This window comes from Piliocolobus tephrosceles, chromosome 15 (assembly GCF_002776525.5).
Source record: "Piliocolobus tephrosceles isolate RC106 chromosome 15, ASM277652v3, whole genome shotgun sequence".
NCBI lineage: Eukaryota > Metazoa > Chordata > Mammalia > Primates > Cercopithecidae > Piliocolobus > Piliocolobus tephrosceles.
The window spans coordinates 90279767-90299642 of NC_045448.1; the positions used below are offsets into that span (position 1 = coordinate 90279767).

The 19876-nt window shown below is 45.9% G+C and overlaps 1 protein-coding gene and 1 non-coding gene across 2 annotated transcripts in view; both read right to left on the minus strand.

Annotated features, from left to right (window-relative positions):
- Positions 1–9315: 9315 nt before the first annotated feature.
- Positions 9316–19876, minus strand: part of LOC111528207 (zinc finger matrin-type protein 1-like) — an 11959-nt gene continuing 1398 nt past the window's right edge. Inside the window, exon 2 of the mRNA XM_023194910.2 lies at positions 9316–10198. Within this exon, the coding sequence (XP_023050678.1) occupies positions 9423–10178 (756 nt within the window). The 5' untranslated portion in view covers positions 10179–10198 and the 3' untranslated portion in view covers positions 9316–9422. The remainder of the gene's footprint in view (positions 10199–19876) is intronic.
- LOC111528213 lies at positions 17656–17756 on the minus strand. The gene has a single exon (XR_002726910.1). It is a non-coding gene; the product is annotated as a small nucleolar RNA U13 (small nucleolar RNA).

Below are 19876 nucleotides of genomic sequence, written 5' to 3' on the forward strand. Positions count from 1 at the left end.
CAGTTAAGGGATCTGGCTTTGCTTAGGACCTTGGCCAATGAGAGATCTATAGATTCTAACTACATCTATAGCTATATACGCATGTGCATATGCATTTATATTATTTTACATAGTTCAAAACATTCTCTGACAGATTGATCTAAAATCAGCTTGTGTTTGGAAAATTTTCTTATTGTTTGGCAGTCTTAGCTCTTAGCTCAAACCTGATGAGCAGAGTGGTCTAGATTCTAGCCCCTACTCACCTCCTTTGTTGAGCACCTGTATCTTGTGGCCCTGGGCCTATCAGCAAGACAGAAATTGGAACCTGGGCTGGACACTAACTGGTGCCCTACCTTGGGGGGATGGCTCTCCTGTCTGGGTCCCACAGTGCTCATATGAATCACACCTACTTCATAGCACGTTTTGTGCGATCAGACTCAGCATGTAATGCAGTGTGTTCTATGCCCACCAACTCACACATGCTGACTGAGCACAAGCTCTGCTATTCCAGGCCTTGTGCATTCCAGGCATTGTGCATATATTAATAAGCTAAACAGATAAGATTTTTGTCTACGGAGAGCATACAGTCTTGTGAGATAGACAAATAATAGGCCAGGCATGGTGGCTCACACCTGTAATCCCAGCACTTTGGGAGGCTGAGATGGGAGGATCACTTGAGGCCAGGAGTTTAAGACCAGCCTGGTTAATATAGTGAAAATTCATATCTATTTTTTAAAAAAAGCAAATAATAAATAAATGCTATAAAAATGTGCAATTAATGAGCCTGGTAAAGAAATAGAGGCCCAGATGAGACTTGGAAATTTTTTTTTTTTTTGAGGCGGAGTCTCACTCTGTCACCAGGCTGGAGTGCAGTGGCGCTATCTTGGCTCACTGCAAGCTCCACCTCCACTGTGCCCAGGTTCACGCCATTCTCCTGCCTTAGCCTCCAGAGTAGCTGGGATTACAGGTGCCCGCCACCACGCTCTGCTAATTTTTTGTATTTTTAGTAGAGATGGGGTTTCACCGTGTTAGCCAGGATGGTCTCATTCTCCTGACCTCGTGATCCGCCCCCCTCGACCTCCCAAAGTGCTGGGATTACAGGTGTGAGAGGATTACAGGCGTGTACAGGATTACAGGCCTGGCCGGAAAATAAATAATTTAAATAAGTTGTTGCAACCTTATTCTGTGGCTTGACGAAAATGTGATTGTGGAACCTGAGCAACATAGCTAACAGCTGCAACTTTTGCTTATCTGATTATAGATTCATCTTTTTAAAATTTTTTTTTCTTTGTAAAATGTTGTGAAAGACTGAATGGCACTGAGATAAGACCCCTTCCCTTCCTTCCCTTCTTAGTCACTGATCTTTTGTTATAGATTAACTTCTTTTCTTATACCAGATGGCACAAAATACTCCATGACTATTAAATTACTCAAGATGCAGCTGTGCACGGCAGCTCACGCCTGTAATCCCAGCACTTTGGGAGGCTGAGGTGGGAGGATCTCTTGAGTTTAGGACTTTGAGACTAGCCTGGGCAACATAGTGACACCCCATCTCTTAAAAAAAAGGGGGGGATATCTTTGAGAGGAGTCATTTTTACCACAGGTAACAATCAAGTTTCCTCAAAAATAATTCCAAAATTAAAAACAAAGCAGAGAAAGAATGGAGAAGAAACTATAGATTAAAAGGGATTTAAGAGCCAGTCATGGTGACTCATGCCTGTAATCCAATTATTCTGGGAGGCTGAGGTGGGAGGATCACTTGAGGCCAGGAGTTCAAGGTTACAGTGAGCTATGATCATGTCACTACACTCCAGACTGGGCTACAGAGTGAGACCTGTCTCTATAAATAAATAAATAAATGATAAAATATTAAGTATCTCTTTCCAAAAAGGAACAAGCTAAACCAATCAGCTTGCTGTAATCATGAACCACCTTTGTATGGAAGATGTTGTAATCCCACTAAACTTCTTTGTTTCTGCCTAGATAGTGAGTTTTTTTTTTTTTTTTGAAACCCCGTTTTCGAGACGGAGTCTCGTTCTGTCGCCAGGGCTGGAGTGCAGTGGCCGGATCTCAGCTCACTGCAAGCTCCGCCTCCCGGGTTTACGCCATTCTCCTGCCTCAGCCTCCCGAGTAGCTGGGACTACAGGCACCAGCCACCTCGCCCGGCTAGCTTTTTGTATTTTTTAGTAGAGACGGGGTTTCACCGTGTTAGCCAGGATGGTCTCGATCTCCTGACCTCGTGATCCGCCCGTCTCGGCCTCCCAAAGTGCTGGGATTACAGGCTTGAGCCACTGCGCCCGGCGGATAGTAAGATCTTAACTTCTTCACTTCGCAGGACTGACCGCCTTCCTTTGGAGTCTGTACTTCCCAGGTAGATATCCTCAAACTGTGTGCCTAAATAAGCCTTCAAAGTTCTATTTTAATCCCTTTGATTATTTCAGGCTGACAGACTGGAGGTTGCTGTGTGTGTATGTGTATCACTGTGTTGTCACCTGACAAATGAGGAGGTTCCTAAGTTTAGAAAGGAGAGCTTTATTTCTCACAAAGGGTTGCAGCCTGCAGGTGGCCATTCTGACAGGTCAGGAAGCTTGGACTCCAGCCAGCAGCACTTCAAGGTAGGGGTTAAGGAAACAGGAATTTACGCTGAGTGGGTTGGCCACGTATATATTCAACAGGTTACAGGAGAAGCTATGAATATTCATGAAAAGGAAGCACAGGCATAGTAGGCTAATGATTGCAACATGCATCCTATGTTCAACTTTAGATGTTGTATTAGTCAGGGCTCTCCAGAGGGACAGAACTAATAGGATATGTGTATATATGAAAGGGAGTTTATCTGGGGGAACTGGCTCACATGATCACAAGGTGAAGTCCCATGATAGGCCATCTGCAAGCTGAGGAAGAAGGAAGCCAGCAGTGACTCAGTCCGAGTCTAAAAGCCTCAAAAGCAGGGCAGCCAACAGTGCAGTTTTCAGTCTGTGGCCAAAGGCCCAAGAGCCCCCGGCAAACCACTTGTGCAAGCCCAAGAGTCCAAAGGCCGAAGAACCTGGAGTCTGATGTCCAAGGGCAGGAGGAGGGGAAGGAAGCATCCAGCCTGGCAGGAAGGTGAACGCTAGAAGGCGCAGCAAGCCAGTTTAGCCCACCTTCTTCCACCTGCTTCCTTCTAGCTGAGCTGGCAGCCAATTGAATGGTGCCCACCCACACTGAGGGTGGGTCTTCCTCTTCCAGTCCGCTGTCTCAAATGTTAATGTCCTCTGGCAACACAGAAACAGTGAGAAACAAGACTTTACCAGCCATCTAGGTATCCTTCAATCCAATCAAGTTGACACCTAATATTAACTATCACAGATGGTTAACCTAATTTATGACAATTAGGCCCTATATACATCAAAAGGTGAAGCAGAGGACATGAAGTCCCTCTGTGTACAACCTCTGTAGACTGGCCAGAACCACTCCTGTGGGCAGTGGTTTCTTATCGGGAAGGAATGCTGGTCAGTGTTGAAATTGCAAAATGGAGAGCCAGTCAAATGGTTGGTTGAAGTCAGCGGTGGAGCAAATCTTTTTTTTTTTTTTTTTTTTTTTTTTTGGTGGCTGGGGGTACAGAGTCTCTTTTTGTTGCCTTTGTTGCCCAGGCTGGAGTGCAGTGGTGCAATGACCACTCTGCAGCCTCGGCCTCTACTTCCCGAGCTCAAGCAATCCTCCTACCTCGACCTCTCAGGTAGTTGAGACTACAGGCATGTACCACCATGCCCGGCTAATTTTTTTTTTGAGATGGAGTTTCGCTCTTGTTGTAATGGCATGATCTTGGCTCACTGCAATCTCTGCCTCCCAGGTTCAAGTGATTCTCCTGTCTCAGTCTCCCGAGTAGCTGGGATTACAGGCACATGCCACCATGCCTGGCTAATTTTTGCATTTTTAGTAGAGACGGGGGTTTCATAATATTGGTCAGGCTGGTCTTGAACTCCTGACCTCAGGTGATCCACAGGCCTCGGCCTCCCAAAGTGCTGGAATTACAGGCATGAGCCACTGTGCCTGGTCTTGCCTGACTAATTTTTTAAAAGTTGTTTTGTAGAGATGAGGTCTCACTATGCTACCCAGGCTGGTTTCAAACTCCTGGACTCAAGCAATGCTTCCCTGTCTCAGCCTCCCCAAGTGCTGGGATTACAGGCATGAGCCACTGAGCCTAGCCAGATCATCTTTTTTCTGGTTTCTGGTTTTTGTTTAACCTTTAGGAAAGACAGCCTAGTGGCAGTTAGCAAGGTGGGACAGGGTGGTATAATGAGGTGTGTCCAAAGTCCCATCCTGTCTTGGCTAGAAACTTAGTTTTTATGTTTTCTCTGGGGTTCCCTTGGCCAAGATGGCATCTTTTCAGTTGGTTGGGGAGCTTAGTAATTTATTTTTATTTCCAAGTGTTCACGTCTGTGATTGTGAATGGGAGCTGCACATCAATGTGTTTGCACACACATTGTTGCATGTTTGCATGACACACAAGTTTGCATATCTATTTAATGTTCTACACGTTCACACCCTGATTAATACTCATGGCTCAGCATTCACAGTGCAGAAGGAGCTTTCCTAACACTGGGGAAAGTAAAATTACAAGTTTGTTTACCCTGATAACAAAACCACTCTGAGTTTTTGCTTGAACCATGAATAAAACTGCACCAGGGTGAAATTTTGCACATGGCTACTCCTTCTAGTCTCTTTACCTTAGGACCCTGCAGGCTACAGTGTTCATTCTTCAGAGGGACCTTCAGTTCTAGAATGATCAACAAGTATTAATAAACCTTTGAATGGCCTGGACTAGCTTCCACTTAGGACGTTATAAAGCTCATTGGGTCAGACAGAGCCCTGGGGCTGGCAGGCCTGGTCACCTATTGGGGAAATGACCAGTTCTGAGCTTTTCAGGTTCAAGGGCAAATCAGCCACTTGGTGGTGGGAAGTTAAGGGGTACGAGGGCGTATGATTTGTGAAATATATATTTGGTCTTCATCCTGTTTCCTGAGAGACAGCTTCTAAAATCTGTGGAATCTCCAAAGCGGTAAGTCTTTTTGTATACTACTAAGTTGGCTGATGGCTGGGGGTTCCTGGATAGCTTCTGAATGGTGCCGGTCACAGAAAGACCAAGACAGGATCAGAGGGTTGGGATTAAAAATTTAAGCCCCAACCTCCAATCTCTAGGGAGGGAGAGGGGCAGAAAGTTGAGTTGATCACCGAATGGCCAATGATCTAATCAATCACGCCTAGGTAGTAAAGCCATAAAAACCCAAAAGCAGGCGCAGTGGCTCACGCCTGTAATCCCAGCACTTTGGGAAGCTGAGGCGGGCAGATCACGAAGTCAGGAGCTTGAGATCAGCCTGGCCAAAATAGTGAAACCCCATCTCTACTAAAAACACAAAAATTAGCCTCGCATGGTGGCGTGTGCCTGTAGTCCCAGCTACTAGTGAGGCTGAGGCACGAGAATCACTTGAACCTGGGAGGCAGTGGTTGCGGTGAGCCAAGAAGGCACCACTGCACTCCAGCCTGGGCAACAGAGCGAGACTCCAAACAAAACAACAAAACAAAACAAAAAAACCCAAAAGGACAGGGCTTGGAGAGCTTGTGGACAGCTGAACACGTGGAGGTTCCTGGAAGATGGCACGCCAGGGAGGGTATGGAAGCTCTAAGCCTCTTCCCCCAAACCTCACCCCATGCATCTCTTCATCTAGATCCTTTGTAATATCCTTTAAAATAAAGCAGTAAATGTAAGTTTTTCCCTGAGTTCTGTGAGGCACTCTAGCAAATTAATTAAACCCAAGGAGGTGGGCTTAAGAACCCTCATTTCTAGCCATTTTGTCAGAAGCACAGGTAAAACAACATGGGGCCTGTGATTGGCATCAGCAATGGGAGACAGTCTTGTGGGACTGAGCCCTCCACCTGTGGGATCTGACAATTTCTCAGGTAAGTAGCGTCAGAATTGAATTTAAGGCTGGGTGCGGTAGCTCATGCCTGTAATCCCAGCACTCTGGGAGGCTGAGGTGTGTGGATCACTTGAGGTCAGGAGTTCAAGACCAGCATGACCACCATGGTGAAACCCCGTCTCTACTAAAAACACAAAAATTAGCCAGGCATGGTGGCAGGCACCTGTAATCCCAGCTACTTGGGAGGCTGAGGCATGAGAATCACTTGAACCCAGGAGGTGGAGGTTGCAGTAAGCCAAGATCGCGCCACTGCACTCCAGCCTGGGCGATAGAGGGAGACTCAGTATCAAAAACAAACAAACAAAAACAAAACAAAAACCCCAAAGAATTGAATTTAATTAGCGAACACACAGCTGGTGTCACCTCCTGGAGGACTGGCATGTGGGGAAAAACTCCCACACATCTGAGGTCACAGAAGTATTTCATGCTGTGAGAGTACAGGAAAAACAGAGTTTGTTTTTTTCTCTATGTTCTCAGAGCCTACTTCCAAAAGGTAGGCAGAGCATCTCCCCACCCCCTACCTCCTTATTCCAACTCCAGGGCTGCGTCTCACCATTCACTGCCTTGAGGACAACCCAAGCAGAGGCATCCTGCCACCGTTTAGTCACCTTATACCCAATGTACACAGACACTTGTATCTGTATCCTGTGAATCAGGGGACCAGGAGGTGGGTCCCACTCTACCCAAATCAGAACTAGCAGCAACACTCTGGCCAGTTCTGCTCTAGACACCTACCTGGGAGGAAGAGAACTCTGTCAGCAGGTCAGGCAGCTTGAGCCACGTGTGGGACAAGGAAGCCAGAACTCAGCCCAGACACATGCCTGCCCAGCTCCCTGGACAAGGGCAGGAGCCATTCTTCCCTCCAGACCCTCCCTTTTTCCATTGCACTTTAGCCTGGGCAACAGGCTAAATACTCCATCTCAAAAAAAAAAAAAAAAAAAAAATTAATGTTGTTGGGTGTGGAGCCTCATGCCTGTAATCCCAGCACTTTGGGAGGCCAAGGCAGGAGGATTGCTTGAGGCCAGGAGTTCAGCACCAGCCTGGGCAACATGGTGACACCCCATCTTTACAAAAAATGTTTAAAAATTAGTTGGGGGTGATGGTCTGTACCTGTAGTCCTAGCTACCTGGGAGGCTGAAGTGGGAGGATGACTTGAGGCCATGAGCTGGAGGCTGCAGTGAACTATGATTTCAACACTGCACTCCAGTCTGGGCGACAGAAGGAGATCCTGTCTCAGACAAAACAGAAAATAAATCTTTTTTTTTTTTATTTGAGTTAGATTCTTGCTCTGTCACCCGGGCTGGAGTGCAGTGGAGTGATCTCAGCTCACTGCAACCTCTGCTTCCCTGGTTCAAGCGATTCTCATGCCTCAGCCTCTTGAATAGCTGGGATTACAGGAATGTGCCACCATGCTTGACTGATTTTTGTATTTTTAGTAGAGATGGGGTTTCACCATGTTGGCCAGGCTGGTCTTGAACTCCTGACCTCAAGTGATCTGCCCGCCTTGGCCTCCCAAAGTACTGGGATTACAGGCATGAGCCACTGTGCCCAGCCTGGAAAATAATTTTTTTTTTGAGATGGAGTCTCACTGTGTCACCCAGCCTAGAGTGCAATGGTGCGATCTTGGCTCGCTGCAACCTCTGCCTCCTGGTTTCAAGCCATTCTCCTGCCTCAGCTTCCTGAGAAGCTGGGATTACAGGCACCCGCCACCATACCTGTCTAATATATATATATATATTTTTAATGCATTTTCAGTAGAGATGGGGTTTCACCACGTTGGCCAGGCTGGTCTCTAACTCCCAACCTCAGGTGATCTGCCTGCCTCGGCCTCCCAAAATGTTAGGATTACAGGTGTGAGCCACCACGCCCAGCCAAGAATTCTTAACTGATAAAAGATGGTTAACTATCGTAAGTGGTTCAAGAGGACTACAAGGCAGGAGCTGACAAACTTTTTCTGTAAAGGGCCAGATAGGCCATATTGTAGGCTTTGTAGGCAAGAGGCACAATTAAAAACATTAGGTAGGTCCTCATATAACAACACAGAAGGAAATGTCCACATTTTTTTATAGATGAAATTCGAAATAAAGTAATGAGTACACGTTTTGGAATAATGTTCTATTAATGAAAAGAGTGGGATCCATTTTGCTGGGATAACATTTTGCCTAGTTGAGGTTCCCGTGTAAAATCGTCTCAGATCCGGCAGCACAAAAGCTGGATTTAATCTGTAGGTGGTACTGTGCTGGCGCTCTAAGCCCTGTCTATGGGGTGGAGGGATGGTGAACAAGGAACTGAGAAACTTGGAAGAGGGTCTGTCCCCTACAACTGAGATTCAGACCTCTGCAGGGAGAACCAGGTCACACAGCCACTGGGGACAAAGAAATTTGTTAGAGGACGGACATAGGACATGGACACAGACGAGAACAGATGGACACACACATCCCCAGAGAAAAGTGCCAACTTGGGCAAAGTACTTTTTTTCCACCTGCCACTTCACAATGACCCTCCATCGCCCTCTACTGGCAGAGACTAGCATCAAGCCAACTGGCAAACCAGAGGCATCCTTTAAGGTCGTTTTGCAGAGTAAAGACTGCTTGGAGCTCAGAGGCAATAATTCTGTAACTTGCACAGAGATACTCATAGTGAGGCAAATACATTTTTCCCCAACTTCTTGCTTGTCTTTAAAAGTGTTTATTAGAAGGTCGGGTGCAGTGGCTCAGGTCTGTAATCTCAGCACTTTGGGAGGCCGAGGTGGGCGGATCACGAGGTCAGGAGTTCGAGACCAGCCAGACCAACAGGGTGAAACACCGTCTCTACTAAAAATACAAAAATTAACCGGGCATGGTGGCGCACACCTGTAATCCCAGCTACTTAGGAGGCTGAGGCAGGAGAATCACTTGAAACCGGGAGGTAGAGGTTGCAGTGAGTCGAGATCGCACCATTGCACACCAGCCTGGGCGACAGAGTGAAACTCCGTCTCAACAACAACAAAAACAAAAAAAAAGTTAGCCAACTGCAACCTATTCCCCACCCACTTAGTTCTCTGATCGCAGAATCCACAGTTATCAGTGTATTGTGTATCTTTCAGACCTGTTTGATGCCCACATACAATGCTTTATTTTTAAAATTTCCATTTTACAAATTTTACAATAAAATCTTCTACTTTACACAAATTTACACTATTTCGGCAGTTACATCTATTAATTTTTCTTTGATGGTTTCTGGTTTGTGTCTTATTTAGGAAGGTCATCCATACTTCAAGATTAAAAATACTTTTCCCATATTTTCTTTGAATACTTTTATATTTTAGTTTTGACACATATATCTGTAAACCATCTGAGTTTTAATATTTGAATAGAGTGTGAAGTGACGATTAAATTTTATTTTCTTCCAAGCGGGTGGCCATTTAACTGCTTCCGTGTTATCTAATCCATCTTTTCCAGCAGATTCAAATGATTTAATACTGGGGACCCCAGTCCCCAATCATCAGTAACAACTGCCAAGGATGGCTTCATCCCACAGGTCCCTCTCCTCCTCGGGGCCTTCCCTGCCTGGCCCCTTCTTCTCTCTCCCGGACCTCGCATCTTTTGGGGTGTCCCGACCCTGGTGATTCCTCTTGCTGCGTCTGGGTCTCTCTGCACTGCCTGAGGCACCCTCAGCCTTTCTCCTGCCCCTGTTCCCTTTGTGTGAGTCTCCCTTCCCGCGGTGCTTCCTCTTGGGCTCCTCCCCGGCCGCTCCTCGTCCTCCCACCTCCCCGTGCCTCCTCCTCAGGCCTCGGTCCCCACAGCCTCTGTCCCCATGGCCCGCCTGCTGGGCGCTGCCGCGGGGCTCCCAGAAGAGGCAACAGGAACCTTCCCTGCCCTGCGTCCCGCAGACGCCTGTGTTCTCTCCCTGCCCAGATGGGCTTAGAAGCCACCGGTGTTTGAAGAAACAGTCCTGATTCTCTTGACTGTGGTTTACAGATTCCAGTCTTCGTGGAGCATAAGGAATTTTAGGCCAGGGAGGTACCCGGCTTTCCACGGTCCTCAGTCTTTCCAAGGAAGCGGGGAACAGGTGGGGTCTCCAGAAGGGGAGTCCCTGCTGCTCCGGCCCCCGAGGCTCAGTGGGGCCCCTTTCTTGGTAGGCGGAGCCCTCCTTCACCTTTATAAAGCAAAGTGTTGGTTGCAATCCTCTGGCTTTCTGCTTTCTAATATAATCCTCCAGTTCATGTTGAAAAGAGTCAGAAGTCTTAGAATTTTCCATTATATTGATTACGGATGAATCTGTTAGGGAAAATGGGGGGAAGCTTTCTGTTAAATGTATTCTTTTGCTATAATTTTTTTGTGTGTCCTAAAGATGAGACTCCAAATTCTAGGGGAGATTATGTTATGTAATATGCTGTAAGTACTACATAGTCACTGATGTTGAAAATATTTTTGACATAGACTGAAAATGATGAAATATAATGGACTAAGAAAATGAGTCTTAAAACACTGTGCAAATTTGAGGATCTATAACTATATAATAAATATAACACACATAGATAGGCATAAGATTTATCAGTGGTCACCCCAGGTTTAGGGGGAATTTAGATAATTTTAGTCTTAATTGTTCTGAATTTTTGCCAAAAATACTATCACTTGTGTGATTAAAAAAAGAAAATTAAGTTGTTTCAAGAAAATAGACAAGCAACTGATCTAAAATCATTCATAAATTCTACAAAAACAGAACAAGCTAGTCCTGTGCTTATTATTTGCCAAGAAAGAAATAATAGAGAGATAATTAAACATATTCCCAGGTGACTCACATTCTATCTATTTTAAATCTAATAGCTGAGGTGAAAAAACAGAGGAAGAGGCTATTCTTTTTTTTTTTAACAAATGAAGAAACTGAGTCACAGAGAGTTTGGGTTGCTTACTTAAGGTCACACACAGCTGAAAAGTTACAGGCAGGATTTAAACCCAGGGAGCGAGGGTTCAGAGCCTGCTGGCTCAGTCATACTCTGTAGCTCAGAATGCTTTTCATCTCTGAGATTTGTACCAACCTTATAGGTGTTTTGGGGACTAAGACAGTGATTACAACTGAAGGACTGGGGACAGCGCTGGGGATGCAGCAAGTGGCCAGTAACTGATAGCTATTAATATTCTCATTAAGATGCAGGAATGAGGACCAGCAGCATTAAATGTTTTACTAGCAGTCTATTCTGAGAACTTGCCTCCATTTTATTTTACTAATTTTTTTTTTTTTTTTGAGTCAGGGTCACTCAGGCTGGAGTACAATGGCATGATCATGGCTCACTGAAGCCTCGAACTCCTGGGAGACACCCGTTGCTCCACACCTCACAGCCAGCACCATCAACAGGTCCTGCCAACTGCTGTTTTCAAAATTTGTCCAGAATCTGACCAATTCTACCTAAACTGCTCTTGCCTGGGCCAGGGTGCCACATGTCCCCTGGATCAGGGCAGTCACCCTTCTCTGGTCTTCCAGCATCTGTTCAATGAGCCTATTTCCAAACCAGCTGCCAGGATAATCATTTTAATGTGATGTCATCCTGGCTATCTCAAAACCATTAGAGAGCTCAAAATCCTCTGCTCAAAACCATCAGAGGGCCGGGCGCAGTGGCTCATGCCTATTATCTTAGCATTTTGGGAGGCCAAGGTGGGTGGATCACCTGAGGTCAGGAGTTCAAGACCCCAGCCTGGCCAACATGGTGAAACCCCATCTCTACTAAAAATACAAAAATTAGCCAGGCATGATGGCAGGCGCCTGTAATCCCAGCTACTCAGGAGGCTGAGGCAGAAGAATCGCTTGAACCCAGGAGGTAGAGGTGACAGAACGAGACTCCGTCCCAAAACAAACAACAACAACAACAAAACCATTAGAGAGCTCCTCCGTCTCTCCCTCAGAAGGAAGCCCAGATTCCCATGGTGCCTACAAGGCCTGACACTGTGGGTCACTCCCTGTCCTGAGGCCTCCAGTTTCTCTCTGACTACCGTCCTCTTGCTCCTCCTCTTCAGCCACACTCCTCTCCCAGCTGGAAGACAGCAGAGAGGCCAGGACCCTGGCCTCAGGTCCTCCCTGTCCCTAACTCTGCAAAGCTCTTTACCTCTGCATGCACACCGGAAGCCCCCTTGCCTCCCTGGTCTTAGCTGGAAATGTCAACTTCTTAGAGTTTTGACAACCTTCCCCATGGGACACCCTCTGCCCCTTCCCTGCTTGATTTTCCTCCATGACATCACCATTCCCTAATAGAGTGCTTTAAGATACTGAGATACCTTGGGGGATTTGAGATACGGTCTTGCGCTGTTGCTCAGGCCGGAAGTGCAGTGGCACAATCACGGCTCACTGCAGCCTCCTGGGCTGAAGTAATTGATTACTCAATTACTCCCACCTCAGCCACTTGACTATCTGGGACCACAGGCACACGTGACTACGCCCGGTTCATTTTTTGTATTTTTAGTAGAGATGGGGTTTTGCTGTGTTGCCCAGGCTGGTCTGGATCTGCTGGACTCAAGCAATCCACACATCTTGGCTTCCCAAAGTGTTGGGATTACAGGCGTGAGCCACTGCCCCCAGCTGAGATGTTAAGATGCTGGTTCTCTTGGCTGGGTGGGGTGGCTCACGCCTGAAATCCAGGCACTTTGGGAGGCGGAGGTGAGTGGATCACTGGAGGTCGGAGCTCAAGACCAGCTTGGCCAACATGGTGAAACCTCATCTCTACTAAAAATACAAAAATTAGCTGGGCATGGTGGTGCGCCTGTAGTCCCAGCCACTTGGGAGGCTCAGGCAGGAGAATCGCTTGAACCTGGGAGGCGGAGGTTGCAGTGATCCAAAATGGCGACATTACACTCCAACCTGGGCAACAGAAAGAAAGAAAAAAAAGACCCTGATTCTCATTCTGCATTTCTACCGAGCTCCCTAGCAATGCTGATACTGCTCATACCCAGACTATGCTTTGAGTAGCAAGAACCTCACAATTTAACGTTTACATCTGTTTTTTTTTTTTTTTTTTTTTTTTTTTTTTTTTGTGAGACAGAGTCTCACTCTGTCACCAGGCTGGAGTGCAGTAGCATGATCTTGGCTCACTGCAAGCTCCACCTCCCGGGCTCAAGCAATTCTCCTGCCTCAGCCTCCCAAGTAGCTGGGACTACAGGCGCCCGCCACCACGCCTGGCTAATTTTTTGTATTTTTAGTAGAGACGGGGGTTTCACCGTGTTAGCCAGGATGGTCTCGATCTCCTGACCTCACGATTCGCACGCCTCAGCCTCCCAAAGTGCTGGGATTTACAGGCGTGAGCCACCGCGCCCGGCCATTTTACATTTGGTCTGTTTTCTATCTTACTACACTTGGATGTAAGCTCCTCATGGGTAGAGATTCCTTGACTGCTGTTTCCTCAACATGTCAAATTGTGCTTAACGTAGACGCTTAATAAATACTCGCTGAATGAATACATGAGTGAAGAAACGCCGTGACCTCTCCCAACATGTTCGGATCCACTAAGAACCCCAGATCTAAGGAGTCCTACCCACTTCAGCTGTGCTTCCCACACAGCCTCCTCTCATTTGCCCCTCAGCCGTCTTCCTTAACAACTAGCCATCCAAACGCCGCCAAACGTCTGGTTCACCTCTTACCTGGAATCACTGCCATGCATTAGTTTACTGAGAGAAATTTCCACAAAACAGATGGAACCCTCACCTCCTTTAGACTACAGTCGTTGGGGTCGTGTAAGTAGAGGTCCTGGGGGCCTCACAGAGTGCAGAGGCCCACCTGCTTAGAACTCAGAAGCAAGTTAGGAGCCCTAGCACGGCGGGGGTAGCTTTACTCTGAGCTCCAGGAGAATTCCAGCTTGCTCACTGCTCACCGGTCCAAGAAAACAGGAAGCCACACCCCCTCCTTCGCCCCCGCCTCTTTGGTTTCAGGCCTCCTCATCCCACAGCTCCACTCTCAGGAGAAACAAATTCAATTACAGACACTAAAGTGATTCAGGAACGCCCAAGTTTATCGCCTTGGAACCAATCAGCCTATAACCTAATCAGTATTATTAAATCCTGTCTGAAGAGTTAATCTTGAAAAAAATTTAAGAAAACACTAACTCTTACTTTGTGAAATATAGCATACATGCAGAAATGTGCACGAAACAAAAATCTGCAGCCCAATGGTTTATCACTAAGACAAAGTCCATCCAAACACCATTCAGGTCAGCAAACAGAACCGAGCCACGTGCCAGATGGGTCTCCTTTCCCTCCTAACTTTAACTGTCCCTTTGTCCCGCACTAGCCTGTGTTTTTTGGGGGGAATCTCATTGTTGCTTTTCTGGATAGTTTATTACTTACATGCAAGTCTCGAAATGCTATAGTTTTGTCTGTTTTTTGGAATGTACTTTATGTAAATAGAATTGTACACTGCACTTCTTTGTACTGTGTATTTCTGAATTTTACCACATGTTCATTTTCATGGCTGTATGGTATTATTGAAAAAAGTATATATATTTCATAGAATATATATGTGTGCATTATGTATGTATGGGTGTGTATATAAATAGTTATAGGGATATTAACAGATTATTGATCTGTTCTAGGCCATTGTGATTGTCCCCAGTCCAGGCCATTTTAAACAACACTGTCATGAATATTCTTGTATATACTTCCTGATATACATAAACTTGCATTACTACAGAGTGTTTACCTAGAAGTGGGATTTCTGTGCTACACAGCATGGTATATTCAGCTTTACCAGACATAGTAACACCAAAGGTTTTTCTAAAGGGGTTAATACCAATTTTTTTTTTTTTTTTTTGAGATGGAATTTCGCTCTTGTTGCCCAGGCTGGAGTCCAGTGGCGTGATCTTGGTTCCCTGCGGCCTCCGCCTCCTGGGTTCAAGCAATTCTCCTGGCTCAGCCTCCTGAGTAGCTGGGATTACAGGTGCCCACTGCCATGCCTGGCTTATTTTTTGTATTTTTTTTTTTTTTTTGAGACGGAGTCTTGCTGTGTCGCCCAGGCTGGAGTGCAGTGGCGTGATCTTGGCTCACTGCAACCTCTGCCTCCCAGGATAAACCGCTTCTTCTGCCTCAACCTCCTGAGTAGCTGGGACTACAGGCGACTGCCACCACACCCGGCTAATTTTTGTATTTTTAGTAGAGACAGGGTTTCACCATGTTGGCCAGGCTGGTCTCAAACTCCTGACCTAGTGATCTGCCTGCCTCGGCCTCCCAAAGTGCTGGGATTACAGGCGTGAGCCACGGCACCCAGCCAGTTATTACCAGTTCACATCCTTCCCCCAGCAGTGTTTGGGGGCTTCACATTCTTTCCAACACTTGGAATTGTCAAACCTTGAATTCTGTATTTAACTGTGATTTTAATCAACATTTCCTGTTTACAATGGTACTGAGTATCTTCTTTATGTTTATCGGCCAGTGTTTTTCTCTTTTGTGCCATGGGGGTCCAGGTCTCTAGAACCTTCTGTTGGGTCGTTTGCATTTTACTTAACTATTTTCTAAGAAGGAGCCCTCTGCTGGCTCTGTGTGTTGTGGAGATCTCCCACTGTTTGTCTTGTATTTTCATTCCCTGGGTGGCGGTATCTTTTGGTGGACACTCTTAATTTTAATGTTGCCCAACATAGGAATCAAACTTAACAAGGATAATGGTTTTTATTGTTGTTGTTGTTGTTTTTAGAGACGGAGTCTCCCTCTGTCACCCGGGCTGGAGTGTGTGGTGGTGCTATCTCGGCTCACTGCAAGCTCTGCCTCCCCAGTGGGATAGTGCTTTTTAATGTCATGTTTAAGATATATTTTCCTAATCCTAGACCAGGGTTTCTTTACGTGGCAGTGATTACATTTTGGGTCAGATAATTCTTTGTTGAGGGGGGCTGTCCTATGTATTATAGGATGTTTAGCAGCATCCCTAGCCTCTACCCACTACATAACAGTAGCAACTCCCTTCCAACCTAGTTGTAACAACCAAAAATGTCTTCAGACATTTCCAGAAGTACCCATGTTTCAGCAACATTGCCATAGATCATAAACATATTCTCATATGATGCCTTATAAAAGCTTTATAGTGGGCCAGTGCGGTGGCTCACCCCTCTAATCCCAGCACTTTGGGAGGCCGAGGTGGGCGGATCACTTGAGGTCAGGAGTTCAAGACCAGCCAGGCCAGCATGACTAAGCCCTGTCTCTACTAAAAATACAAAAAGTTAGCTGGGCATGGTGGCGCATGCCTGTAGTCCCAGATACTCAGAAGGCTGAGGCAGGAGAATCGCTTGAGCCCAGGAGACGGAGGTTGCAGTGAGCCGAGATCATGCCACTGCAGGCCAGCCTGGATGACAGAGCGAGACCTCAACTCAAAAAAAAAAAAAAGAAAGCTTCATGGTGGCTGGGTGAGGTGGCTCACACCTGTAATCCCAACACTTTGGCAGGCTGAGGAGGGTGGATTGCTTGAGGCCAGGAGTTCCAGACCAGCCTTGCCAACATGGCAAAACCCTGTTGTTTCTACTAAAAATATAAAAATTAGCTGAGCATGATAGTACGCACTTGTGATTCCAGCTACATGGGAGGCTGAGGCAGGAGAATCGCTTGAACCCAGGAGGCAGAGGTTGCAGTGAGCTGAAATTGTACCACCAAACTCCAGAACTCCAGCCTGGGTGACAGAGCAAGACTCTGTCTCAAAATAAATAAATAAATAAATAAATAAATAAATAAATAAATAAATAAATAAAGCTTCATAGATATATAATTCAACTGGAATTGATTTTTGTGCAAGCCGTGAGGCAGGCATCCTACTTCATTTGTTTGAAGATATGGTGGGGGGAACCCAAAGGGTTTGTGTTTTTTTCTGTTCTCTCACTCAACAATCAACACAGAAGACTTCTGTGACCAAATGTATGGGGTTTCCCCCCCACACACCAAGCGAACAGTCAATTCTGCAGCTGACACCAGCGGGTGTGCTCTAATCTAATTCAGTTCTCACACTCTCAACCTGGAGATGGCATCAGGTCCCACAGGTTGAGGACTCAGTCCCCAAGACTGCCCCTGCCCCCAACTTTGGAGGCCAGTTGCAAGTCACAGCCTGTTTCACTTGTGCTTCTGATCAACCAGCTATGAATTAGAGTTCCCAGGACCTCCTCCTTAGGTTCAGTTAACTTGCTAGAGTGGCTCACAGAACACAGGGAAACACTTACTTATGGTTGCTAGTTTATTATAGAGCATATTAGAAAGGATACCAAAGAACACTAGATGAAGAGATGCAGAGGGTGAGATATGGGGGAAGGGGGCGGAGCTTCCAGGTCCTCCCCAAGCTCCTCCCCGGTGTTCCACCCTCCAGGAACTGCCATGTGTTCAGCTGTCTGAACCCTGTTCTTTTGGGCTTTTATGGAGGCTTCACTACATAGGCATGATTGATTAAACCACTGGCCATTGATCAACTTAGCCTTCAGCCCCTCTCCCCTCCCTGGAGGTTGGGGGGCAGAGCCGAAAATCCCACCCTTCTAATCCTGCCTTGGTCTTTCTAGTAACCAGCCCCCTTTTGAAGCTACCTAATGGCTGCCAGCCATCAGTCAACTCATTAGCACACAAAAATATATCACTTTGGAGAGTCTACGGATTTTAGGAGTTGTATGCCAGGAAATGGGAAGAAGACCAAATGTGTATCTCACAATATCACATACCATACTTTTCCAACACCATTTATTCAAGTTTGTCTTCCACACTGCTCTGAAGTTCTTTGTTATTTTATTTTTTTCTCACGTTGGACTGGTAACAGGCAGACCTTACCAGGTTTGAGAAAGGCACATCCCACACATGAGTGTGAAAACCCAATCATCATGCTTATGAACTGCAAACAGATCTGCCTTTATTATTCAACAAATGTATGGTTCTGCTTCTGGTTTCTGTACTCTGTCATATCTTTGCACCAGTACTCCTCTGTCTTCATTACTTAGTTTCATGAGAAGTTTTTATATTTGCTAGAGTAAGTCATCTCCCTATTCCTGTCTTTCTGTATTCCAGTATGTGTTGATTTATCTTGGCATTTTGTTTATATATAAACTTTAAATCTGGCTCATCAATTTCTATAAACACTTGCAGTTTTGCTTGGGGCTACACTGAATCTGTAGGTTAATTTGAGGAGAACTGACATCTTTCCAGCGTTAGAACTTTCAGTATATGAACATGGCTTATGCCTCCATTTATATGAGCATTCTTTATTCTTTTATGTTCCCAGATGATGGACTTTGTTCACCAAACTTCTCCTAGAATCCTGAAAGGCCACACGTTTTAAGCCCTAGGCCCAATGTCACATATAATGCCTGTGCAATTCATGGGTTTATTTATGTCAGATGTAATTTCATTTTTTACATTTTTTTTATTTATTTTTTTGGGACAGGGTCTCACTCTTACCCAGGCTGGAGTGCAGCAGCGTGATCATGGCTCTCTGAAGCCTCAACTTCCCGGGCTCCATTGATCCTCCCACCTCAGCCTCCTCAGTAGCTGGGACCACAGGCGTGTGCCACAGGCATGCACACATGCACAGGTGTGTGCAGTAGAGACAGGCTTTCACCATGTTGCCCAGGCTGGTATCGGAACTCCTGAGCTCAAGCGATCCTCTTGCCTTGGCTTCCCAAAGTACTGGGATTACAGGTATGAGCCATGGCACCCAGGCAGGCATAATTTCAAGTACTAAAGAAGCTTACAAAGATAAGGACTTTATTAAAAGAATATTTGCAGGCTGGGTGCAGTGGCTCACTCCTGTAATTCCAGCACTTTGGGAAGCCCAAGGTGGGCGGATCACCTGAGATCAGGAGTTTGAGACCAGCCTGGAAACATGGCGAAACCCCATCTCAACTAAAAATACAAAAATTAGCCAGGCGTGGTGGCGCGCGCCTGTAATCCCAGCTACTTGAGGGACTAAGGCAAGTGATTCGTTTGCATCCGGGAGGTGGAGGTTGCAGTGAGCCGAGATCCTGCTACTGCACTCCAGCCTGGGCGACAGAGTGAGACTCTGTCTCAAAAAAAAAAAAAAAAAAAAAAAAAAAAAAAAAAAAAAAAAAAAAAAACAGGCCGGGCGCGGTGGTTCACATCTGTAATTCCAGCACTTTGGAAGTCCGAGGTGGGCAGATCACAAGGTCAGGAGATCTTGACCATGCTGACTGACACGGTGAAATTCCGTCTCTACTAAAAATGCAAAAAAATTAGCCAGGCGTGGTGGCGGGCGCCTGTAGTCTCAGCTACTCGGGAAGCTGAGGCAGGAGAATGGCGTGAACCTGGGAGGCGGAGCTTGCAGTGAGCCGAGATCATGTCACTGCACTCCAGCCTGGGCGACAGAGCGAGAGTCCATCTCAAAATCAATAGATCAATAAATCAATAAAAATTGCAATGTGAAGAAATTTGGGAGAAAGGAAGATAAAGTAGGAGAAGAAATAAAATGGAGACCCCTGCAAGTCCAGGCTTGCTGCCCAGTCTGGGTGAGATTATTGTCACCATTCAGCAGGCAGGCACAGATTTCACCTTTGGGCAGCCCTGAATGTCAGGCTCAGCACTATGAAATTTCACACTTTATTATGGACTCCCATTGTTGCGCTCTGATTATTTGATTCAGCTAACATGGTACTGGCACATTTCATCTTCAAATAACACTTGCTGAGGCAAATTTTTTTTTAATTCCATTTTAAGATGAAAAGTAAGGTTTAAAGAGGTTAAGTGACCTGCCCTTAGCCACGTATAGAAATTAGCATGTTCAAGTCCATCTTCTGATTCCAAGGCCAATGCCTGCCCTCCTTCCATTCTACCTCCCCACAGTGTGTGGGATTTCTGCTCTTGCTGTTTTATAAGCTCTGGACACTTGAAAGATATCTAATATACAGAAGGCAGATGCTAGTTATTATCAGACAAGCTGAAGTGAAAGCACAAAAGGGCTCAGGAATCACTTCTTTTCTTTGTTTTTTTTTTTTTTTTTTTTTTTTTTTTTTT